The 11,105-nt window shown below is 33.9% G+C and overlaps 1 protein-coding gene across 9 annotated transcripts; it reads left to right on the top strand.

Annotated features, from left to right (window-relative positions):
- LOC107625067 (pentatricopeptide repeat-containing protein At3g22470, mitochondrial) lies at window positions 225–6,749 on the top strand. 9 transcript variants are annotated; one of them, XM_021115593.1, is made up of 6 exons: window positions 225–570; window positions 659–795; window positions 2,986–4,715; window positions 5,895–6,018; window positions 6,378–6,486; window positions 6,570–6,749. In XM_021115593.1, the coding sequence occupies exon 3, from the start codon at window positions 3,044–3,046 to the stop codon at window positions 4,412–4,414; it is 1,371 nt and encodes a 456-aa protein (XP_020971252.1). In that variant the 5' UTR covers window positions 225–570; window positions 659–795; window positions 2,986–3,043; the 3' UTR covers window positions 4,415–4,715; window positions 5,895–6,018; window positions 6,378–6,486; window positions 6,570–6,749. The 9 variants fall into 9 exon arrangements, with proteins under 9 accessions (XP_020971252.1, XP_020971254.1, XP_020971249.1 ...); XM_021115595.1 differs by having other exon boundaries at window positions 2,986–3,254; window positions 6,381–6,747; XM_021115590.1 differs by having other exon boundaries at window positions 6,381–6,747.

Here is an 11,105-nt window from a genome sequence, read left to right as displayed (position 1 = left end):
TCATTTCTTGATGGAATTGAATTCTAATTCCATCATTTAAAGGTGTCCAAACAGACTGTAAATATTATAAAAAGATTTGGTCCTTCTTACTAATTTTGATATTAAAAGTCTTTTTTAATAATTAAATCTTCCTAACCGTCGTTTAGAATAATTTTCCCATTTTATAAACTAAACGCTATTCTCAAATTTAATTATATTAAATTAAATTAATAATCTACTTAAATAGAGGGCGCCACGAGCCAGAGACGCCGCGAGGAAGAGGAGCTGTCGCGCTCTGCCGCTGCTCAGCCACCGTCGAGCTAGGTTCACCGTCGCGCCTCGCTGCCGCCCCCATCACCACGCGTTGCCGTCGAGCTCGAAGAAGAGAAGAAGCTATGTCCCAAACCGCTGCCGTTTGAGGAACTGGGCTCTGTCGCCGTTTTGCCGCTGTCCGGGCTGCAGGGGAGGACAAGAGACAGGGTCGTGTGGAGGGTGGTCACCGCGAAGCGGCTGCTGTTCTTGCTATTTCTTGTCGCCGTTCTGTCGCCCGGGATCCACTGCGCTCTGTTTCTACGTTTTCCCTTTGTTACAGTAAGCATTTCTGGTCCGAAACCCTCACAGCTAGTCTATATGCGTTAGTTATGTGTTTGGTGAAAATTCTGAGGTTTTGGTAATGTAGGATCAATTCCTGGTTGTTGCATGTCGCTTTTGGGATTGCCGCCGTTGCTGCGAGGGTGGAATGGACTGTGATTGTGACTGTTGAGGGTATAGGCCGAGAGAAAACGGAGTTTGTCGCGTAGTTAAGTCGCGAACGAGGTAGGGGCGATTTCTTAAACTTATTTTACTTTCAAGAATTGTTATAAGTTGATATTAATATGAAAGACATATTTTTATGATTTCGTAAGTCTTATGAAATGAACTGAGTTTTCCTGTATGAATGTAAATGCTAGTTTGAATGGTTTATTGATTGATTAAAGATGTTTAATCGGGTTTTTGTACTTGGATCAAGGTTATTATGAGGATGATTGGACTGTGGGTGTTTCAGATTATTGAGTTGGAAAGCTGGTTTGATTAAATACTATGTAAAATGTTTTTTTTTTGTTTTCGGGTTTAATTTGATATTGAGAATGAATTGGCATTTGAAATGATTTGAGATATTGGGAATGAGTTTTGTTGATTTATTGAAAATGATTCTGAGGCGTTTGGTTAGGTTTGGTTGGGACCCGAAAAAGGTGGCCTAAGTCCTGAGTTTTAGAGGAGATGTTGTCGAAATTTTTATAAAATACTAAAACTTTGTTTAGAGCGTTATTCAAAAGAAAATTTGATTTAAGGATTATATTATTTGATTTCGAATTATTAAGAAAAGCTTTATGTTTTGAGTTTAATTAAAGAACTATATTTTAAGGAATTTTGATTGAAAGAGTTTAATAATTTTAAAGAACGAGACTGGTTGTCGTCCTCCCTAAAGTCCCGAGACTCTGCCGTGAGGGTTAATTAATAAATGATTATTTTAGTCTTTTGAAAGAGGTTTAAATCTGAAATGGTTTTGAAGTTGGTTTGGAAAAATCTTGGTTAAATAAGAATTGGGTTTTGTATGAAAGAACTTGTGTTAAGTAAAGTGGTTTTGGAGGTTTTGGAAAAGGTTATAAGGAGTGGCGTTGGTTTTAAATAAAAATGATTTGAGGAGAATGTGATTTATGCGCCTGGCAAGGATCGTGGTGGTGTACCGCTTGTCCAGCGTCGCGATAAACGTGGGGATCGTGGTTATTTACCGCCCACGGGTTATGAATGTGTCTGTGGGGATCGTGGTTATTTACCGCCCACATGTTTTTAAAAGTGAATGTTATGTGGGGTTTGTGGTGGTGTACCGCCCACGTGTGTGTGTTGTTTTTCAATTGAAGATCTTGTGAGATTCGTGGTGGTGTACCGCTCGCAATGGTGGGGTTTGTGGTGGTGTACCACCCACCGGTTTTCAAGAGGACAATATCCAGGTTAGCTGCCGGATGTGTCAGGTTCTGGCAAAGTAATCAACACGTGAGCTCACGGCTAGTAGGACAGTCATGCATCATGTTGCATTTGTGTGCTTTTTTTGGGTGTGCTTAAGTGTTTTGGTTTGCCTATCTAATGAATTCTATTTAAGTGGTAACTGTGATACTTGCTGTAAGTATTCTTTATATGTGTTTGCTTTGAATTTGTTTGTGTTTGTGATTGATTCTGTTTGAGATTGAGTTTCAATGGTGAAGTGTTTTGATTTGGCCAGAGGTCGAGATCTGATTATATATTGGGTCGGAGGCCGTGATTGGGTGCGTTTGGGCCGGAGGCCATGAATGATTGAATCTAAGTTTGGTTAAAATGTTATTTTGCTTGAATTTTTTTGTAAGAAAAATACGAATTTTAGATTTGAATAATAAACTAATAATCACTGCGTTTTGAAAATAGTTTTATTTAAAATATCTTCTTACGACAATTCTTAAAAACCCCTTACTGAGAACTCTTTCGAGGACGATGTTCTCACTCCCCTACAGACTCTCTTTTCAGGATGGACGAGGAAGCTGATGAAGTTTTTTTTTATAAGTCCTTAGCTGTATTGTTTCTGTTTGTACATATATTCGTCATAGTTTTCCCTCGCCTTTGTCATTATAATTTTATAAGAGGGATAAGAGCTGTATGATATGTATATATCTAACATTTGTAAATTACTTGGATAAAAAGTTGTGTGTATATGTATATACATATCTGTTAGCAAATTAAAAGAATTTTCAATTTCTCAAAGAAATAGCGAACCGGTATTCTAGTTAAAGGCTCATATTTTATTATTAAGTTTAGAAGTCGTCGTAATATCCGAGCTATTAGAGTGGCGCAGCCGAAAGTGTAACATTCTGATAGTTAGGGTGCTACATAGGGTCAAATTCTTTTCCAATTCTGCAACGGGTAACTATGTACTCAATTAATATGTGATAAATCATATGCACCACCAACTAACACATCCACTTTATTTCATAACAGGCAAAACCTTATTGAGAAGCGAAGAGAAAGAGAACCGTAAGTAACATGCCGAATTGCAATGACAAACAACAGAAGATGTGGCCTTCTCAAACTTGTTTCTCTTCGTAATGCTTCTCACTCTTTCTCAAATGCAAAACCTGACTCCCATTTGGCAGCAACATTAACTGCTAAGAAGAGTGTTTCTGGGTTTCACACTAACATTGATGATGCTGTTGCCTTTTTCATTCGCCTCATCAATGAGCACCGCACTCCATCTCAACTCGAACTTGGTAAGATTTTGATGTCTGTTGTTAACATGAAAGAATACCCCACTGTTATTTTTCTTTTTGCACAAATGGAGTTTAGGGGTATCTCTCCTTCCATGATTAGTCTGAGCTTATTGATCAATTGTTTTTGCCGTTTGGGTCAAATGAACTCTGCTTTCTCTGCATTGGCCAAGATTATCAAGATGGGTCATGAATTGAATGTTATAACACTGACCACACTCATCAAAGGGTTCTGTATAAACGGCAAGGTTAGGGAAGCCCTACGGTTTCATGACAAGCTAATATCTCTAGGTTTTCAGTTTGATGAGGTTAGTTATGGGACCTTAATTAGTGGTCTATGTAAAATGGGGCAAGCAAGAGCCGCCATGGAGCTTTTGCAAAAGCTAGAGAGTTATACAGTTAAGCCTAACATAGTGATGTACAGAACAATTATCGATGGATTGCGTAAAGATGGTCTTGTAAATGAGGCACAAAATTTGTTCTCAGAGATGATTTCTCGAGGAATTTATCCTGATGTTGTCTCATACAATTCTCTGATGCATGGTTTGTGTTGCACCAGTCGTTTAAAAGAAGCAACTCAATTGTTGAATGATATGGTTGTTAAAGACATTAACCCAGATGTATGTACCTATAACATTCTAGTCAATGCATTATGTAAAGAACGAAGAATAATAGAAGCCAAACAAGTGTTTGATATGTTGATGGACATAGGAATCAAGCCTGATGTAGTCACATACAATGCATTAATATATGGATACATTTTAACTGGCAAAGTGGATGAAGCAGCAAGTTTATTTGGTGATATGAAGAAAATTGGTCTGGCTCCTTGTGTCTGGAGTTATAGTATTATGATAAATGGATATTGTAAACACAAACGATTGAATGAAGCTGTAACACTCTTTAAGGAGATGCCCCAGAGAAATTTGGTTCCAAGTACTGTAACATATAATTCTCTTATTGATGGCTTTTGCAAATCAGGGAGAATACCTGATGTGCAAAATCTTCTTGAGGATATGTATGCTAGAGGCCAACCCCCAAATATTATTACTTACAATATCTTATTAGACAGTTTGTGTAAAGGTAGTCATCTTGATGCTGCAATTGAATTATTTCAGAAAATTTTTGGCAAGGGGGGTTGGTCCTTATGCCATACACCATACTGATCGATGGATTCTATAATCACGGGAGACATAAAACTGCTGAAGAGGTTTTCAACCTTCTCCATAATAAAGGTTGGCGAGATGTCAAAGCAATTGATGCTATGATCAATGGGCTGTGTAAGGACTAAGGAGGGCTTGTTCGACAAAGCAACAAGCTTGCTATCAAATGGATGGCAATGGTTGTGCTCTAGATGATATAACTGCTTTTGCAATTGTTCATGCCCTTGAGAAAAATGAAAAAGAAAAAGCAGAGAAGCTTCTTTGTAAAATGATCTTTAGAGGCCTGTTGAAGCGATAAAAGAAGGTAATACATTATTGTTTTTCAACTAAAACTGTTTCTTTTTATGTTGAAAAGTTTTATTATGACTTTTATTCATCAAATTAAGGTTTAGAGTAAGATTTGATTTGGCTCTGTCTTAGGACCAATTCCTAGACTGCCAAGTGCTTACAAGGTGGTTTATACATGATTGTGCAGTATAAATATGTAGAAATCAAACCAACCTATATAAAAACTTAGAATGGAACTTAAGGATTGACAAAGCATGACCTACCAGCTAGGTGAGCTGAAAAAGTTTATTCGCTTTTATGTCAAGAATGATGGACTATTCATGGCTATATCATTGCTGAAGTCTAAACATTCCTATGTCCTCAAAATTTTATTATAACCTTGTGTCATTGGTTAATTTCTTATGTTTAGAATATTTAGGGAGTGTAGTTGGAATTACTATGATCATTCATGTTCTTTCATTTTGAATCTGGCTAGTGATTACCTTCATGGGGAATTTTTTTAAAAAAAATCTGAACAGTAGATAGCAACATTCCCTGGTTTCCAATTTATTCATTGTGTGTGTGTGTGTGTTTTTTTTTTTTTTTCCTTTCACATTGGCTAAGAGAAGTTTAATCCTCACTTTCTTAGTTGCACAAACAAATGTTCCTTAGATGGTTGTAGATATTGATCTGTTTAGCTTTTCAAATGATTGGTTTGCTTTTGGACAGTGTAGCATTTCTTGGAAGTAATTTTTTAAGTGATCTTCCATGGAACAATATTTGAGAAGGTTGAATAAGTGAAATATGAGAGACTTAAAGAGGCATTGTTTCTGTGGCTAGCAATTTGAAATTGGTTTTGAGATATAACTATAAATTATGGCCATCGATTGGAACTAAAGTACACCAAGTGTCTGTCTTCTTAAACTTGGTTACTATTTATCTCAGAAACATGTTGAACTTGTCTTTGCAAAGTTGTTTTTCTTCCAGCTCCATCCTCATGTTTCTTTTTAGAATTTAATTAAAGATCGATCTTTGTTCAGTATTTCAAAATCCCTTTCTAATATTTTGGTGGTGCAATTGTTTAGAAGGATACTGCTAGCACACAAACCTGTTGCATATTTCTCCAAGTTTCAAACCTAGCACAATCCAATTGTTGTCTGTGTTGAGTTTTTTTTTTTTTTTTTTGTTCTAATGTAGTTATTATTTTAAATGTCAGGTAGGATTTGGGGAAGCAGCAAGTATGTTTTTCCTTGCTTTGAAGTATGTGAATCTCCTTTGATCACCACTGTCTCAAATGCTCTTTATTCATCGAACATCATGCCTCGAAATGCAAAATCATGGTTGGTTGAATTTGATTATGGGAATCCATTCCAGAATTCGTCCACCATCCTTTTCTTGTGATAGTACTTTAAGAGGGGAGTGGATATTTTCACTCTCTAATTGTTAATGCCACTCTTCTATTGTATGTAATTTCCAACATATCTTTAAAGTCCACTAATTCTAGAAGTATTAACCTTATACATCTTATTAGATGAGATTCGAACATCGAAGCTTCTTGCTATAGGATTTTGAAAACCTTATATTCATTATGTAGTGAATAGGCTAGAAAGTTCTAGTTGCTATAGGAGGTTATGTCATTGACTTGAAGTTCCTATAAATAAAAGGTCGTTGCTACTGTGCTGAAGCCCTTATATTTCAGCAGGTGATAAACTGAGCTGACGGCATCATCTGGTGGACGCGTATTGATGTTGGGGGTGAATGCGCAGACAAAAGTCCGTCCGCTGCAGGGATTGCATAGAGGGATTTAGGTGAGTTGGGATAATCATGTAGGTCATAAGTTTATATTAAATTATTAATGATAGTTATGTTTTTTTATTGGATTTTTTTGTAGGTCAATGGATATTTTTTGTTGTAATGGTGGGCTTGGGATTTTTTAAGGGTTATTTTTGTATTGTGTATGGCCTAACGAAGGAGAAACAGGTTTTTGAAAATATTCAGTTTGAGAGAGAGAAAATTAGCATGTTGATATTAGGCTTATTTAATTGGACCATGTAATATGGGAAAAGAAATTTGTTTCTTTTTTTTTTTATATATACCAGAGACCTGGAAGTACTTAGGAGGCGGAAGAAAAGAAAAAAACTAACATTGAGAGTAACCTAAACATTAACATGAATACTATTAAAAGTATATTGATAGAGATTGGGATTGGAACTTAGGAGATTAAACTCAATATTACATTTAGTGATTAGAGATTAAAACTAAAATTTTAATTGAGACATAAAATTGCAATCACTCTAATATTTCTAAAAAATTAAGACACATTAAAATTCTGGAAAAAAAAAAATAAAGTTTTAATAATATTTTTTTAATAATTAAAAATATTTTAATAAATATTCTCATTTTATATCTATATTTATTTTGAACTAAATAAAATATTAACTAAGATATAACTATATTTTACACCAAATATATCACACAAAGGTAATATCTCAATTTTAATTTCTTCTTCAAATGCAGTCTAAAAGTTATGGTGAAGCTAGTGAATTGGGTTGGATGAAATGGGTAATAATCTACATTTCACCCAACCTAATTCATTGGCTTCACTATAACTTTTAGATTGCATTTGAAGAAGAAATTAAAATTGAGATATTAACTTTGTGTGATATATTTAGTGTAAAATATAGTTATATCTTAGTTAATATTTTATTTAGTTTAAAATAAATATAAATATAAAATGATTTTAATGTGTCTTAATTTTTTAGAAATATTAAAGTGATTACAATTTTATGTTTCAATTAAAATTTTAGTTTTAATTTTTAATCACTAAATGTAAAATTTTGTTTAATCTCTCAAGTTCCAATCTCAATCTCTGTCAACATACTTTTAATAGTACTCATGTCAATGCTTAGGTTACTCTCAATGTTATTTATTTTTTTCTTCTGTCTCCTAAGTCTTTCCCCATGTCTCTGGTATATATAAAAAAAAAGGAAACAAATTCCTTTTCCCATATTACATGGTCCAATTAACTATGTCTAATATCAACATGTTAGTTTTCTCTCTTTCAAACTGAATATTTTTAAAAACCTGTTCCTTCACTGTTAGGTCATACACAATACAAAAATAACCCTTAAAAAATCCCAAGCCCACCATTATAACAAAAAATATCCATGACCTACAAAAAAATCCAATCCAAAAACATAACTATCATTAATAATTTAATATAAGCTTATGACCTACGTAATTATCCCAACTCATCTAAATTCCTCTCTGCAACCACTGCAGCGGACGGGTTTTTGTCTGCACATGCACCCCCAACATCAATACGCGTCCACTAGATGATGCCGCCAGCTCAGTTTATCACCTGCTGAAATATAAGGGCTTCAGCACGGTAGCAACGACCTAAATAAAATACTACTGGGAGCTTTGAATTGTGTGTACGAGGGGAATTGTGAAGTGTGAAGGGGAGAGTGATAATCGAAGAGTAGCAGTGAGTAAGTGCAGGTGTGAGATGTATAGAGAGCAAGAACAATTAAGGTCTAGTGTATGCATCATTAGTAAGACCCGAGTATAAATTGTGTCTCATTAAATTGTACTCTTGTGTTTATAAATGTAAAAAAAATCATAACTTTTGTGTCTCACTCTGCATGTTATTTTTGAAGCTAGACAGCAAAATTCCTTTTTATCTTTTCTTTCTTCTTTGCTAGAAAAGAGTTGCAATGCCTTCCATTTCTGAGCCTTGTGATGATTGTCATTTGATTAGCATATAACTAATGAAATCCTTGACTTGGATTTACTCTAAGCACAAGTTAATGTTGTCTTATGATATTTATAACAATAAATTTGTCAATTCAAAATATAGAAACTTCGATAGTATCAATTCTTGTTCTACTTGGTACTTTGATTTTATATACATTGAAACTTCGCTTTGAATTTGAACTGTCCACCCGCCCTGCATAGAAAGACCACCAATTAGTGAAATTAAAGTGTCAACTGCCTAGTGACTAACTGACTATATAGAAAAATAGAAATTTTCTGTTATAATTAAGGCATGTGCAATGAAACTATGTTACCTTCACTTACTTTTTATTTTATTTTAATTTTTCATGGTATCTCCTAGTCCGATAGACTAAGGACTCATTCGTCACGAATCAAAGTTCTATTTAAGGATTTACTATTGGCCAATGGATTGTTATATACACAAAGCTAGATTTGAACTCCCACTACTTATTTAAGTGAACTAGTGAATTAATTACTAGATCAACCCAAATTGGTTACCTTCACTCGGCGACAAAATTGACCATGAATAATTAAATAAGAGAAAAGGACAAATAGGTCCTTGACCTTTTATCCCGCGGATATTTTCGTCCCTGACGATTGAAAAATATTTTTAAGTCCCTGACCTTCACAAAACTTGGACAGATCAGTCCCTGACGGAGGCATTTGGACGGATCAGTCCCTGACGGAGGCATTTGAACGGGGACGTCCAAGTTTTGTGATGGTCAGGAACTTAAAAGTATTTTTCAATGGTCAGGAAAAAAAATGTCCGCGAGACAAAATGTCAGTGATCTATTTGTCCTTTTCTCTATAAATAATTTGTGACCATCAATGTTTATTTTTGCTTGACATTTCTAATCTATTGTTACTTTACGAAGAGTCCCCGTTAGTTTTTGATCAGGTGGCAGTAAGATATCCAATGTGACAATAGGTGTTAACGTTGATATTATCGTCCTTTCTTCCTCTTTGAATACTCATCTTCTTCCCGCTTTTCTTTTTTTTCCGATTGAAAAACCCTAATTCCGAAATGTGAAGGCTAAAATTGTACAAATTTAAAGAGACAAGAGACCGATTTGAAGAGAATGTTTCCAACTTTTAGAGGCCTCTTTGAATCATTTTATGAATTTAAGACCAGTTTTTAGAGTCCCATCATCATCATCGTTATAGCAAGTGTTTATGGGGTCATTAGAAGTGAAAAAGACTAATTTTGCAAAGAATGATTTATGTTAACATTTTCTAGTCTTTAGATTTGTTTTTGGTGTCTTCAGATTTTGGGGATTAGGGTTTTCAATGGTTGAAGGTGAGAAGAAGTTGAGGATTCGAAGAGGAAGAAAGGGGTATAAAGTGTTAACACTATTACACTAACGCCTATTGTTACATTGGAAATCTCATTGCCAGCTAGGTTCAAAAACTAACGATGACTCTAATTAAAATAACGATTGGTTAGAAATGTCATATAGAGATATAAACGTTGGTGATCAAAAAATTTGTTTAAACATTGGTGGTCACAAAATTTGAGTCGTCTCATCATTTTCCTAGGTTTGATTCTAACGTTTTTGGAGACTGCCTTCTAAATCTATTATCTATTATATATCTCTTTTTTAAAATTTTTCTCTCTTTTTTCTCATTCTCTATTTTTTTCTACCTTACTGTTCTACAAAAAATAAAACTAACAAAATAATATAATTCAAATAAAAATATTATTATTATTTACATATTTTTTAATTTTTTAATTTAATTTTTTAATTTTCACTGCTTATGTTTTTAATACATATTTTCACTTCTTTTCCTTCAAATATTTATTACATATAGTTTGGAGAAAATACTAATGTTGTGATTAAAAGTTAGAATCAAGATTCAATGGTTTAAAAAAATTGATTTTGAGTTACTTTTATAGGTGAATTCTACCCAAACCCCTTAAAATAACATATAAGTTACCCTCTATGATGTGTCACTTTGTAATTGAATGTTTATTTTTAACCTGAGTTACTTTATTTTAATGAGAGTTAATATCTTAACTATAATAGAGCAATTTTGTAATTAAGTTATTATTTGAAATGGGTAACTGTATAATTTCTAAAAATATTAAAAACTAAATTTATTTTTATCTTTCCAAATCATTTTTTCCCAAAAGAATACTTCTCCCGTTAATTAGAAGCGTCGAGGTCGTCGCTATCTGTTGCCCTTTCACTTGGTCTCTCTTTCTTCCGTGCATCATCCCTTAACGATGTCGTTGAATTTCCGTCGTCTGTATCTTCGCCGTCCTTCTAAGTATCGCCGCCATTGTCTTGACAAGTAGCGCCGACGTCGTCGCTATCTCCTGCCCTCTCACTTGATCCCTCTTTCTGTCGTCGATCATCCTTTAACAACGTCGTTAAAGTTCCATCGCAGTATTTTAAGAAATTATACAATTACACATTTTAAATAATAACTTAATTACAAAATAGCCCAAGTATGGTTAAAATAATAACCAATTAAAAAGTGACACATCATAGACGATAACTTACATATTACTTTAGGGAGAATAGGATAGAATTTACCAATTTGATAACTATCAATATAATTTTTTAATGCTAATATCTAATTATATTTTTATATACATACAGAGAAAAAATATTATTTTTAAATAGCAAGTATTAAATTAATTATTTCT

The sequence above is a fragment of the Arachis ipaensis genome, chromosome B02, assembly GCF_000816755.2.
Source record: "Arachis ipaensis cultivar K30076 chromosome B02, Araip1.1, whole genome shotgun sequence".
NCBI classification, from domain to species: Eukaryota; Viridiplantae; Streptophyta; class Magnoliopsida; order Fabales; family Fabaceae; genus Arachis; species Arachis ipaensis.
Note: the sequence above shows the minus strand (reverse complement) of the source record. Positions and strands in the feature narration are given on the sequence as shown.

Coding starts and splice junctions, on each gene's coding strand:
- LOC107625067 (XM_021115593.1), top strand. CDS start 3,044: ATGACAAACAACAGAAGATGTGGCCTTCTCAAACTTGTTTCTCTTCGT.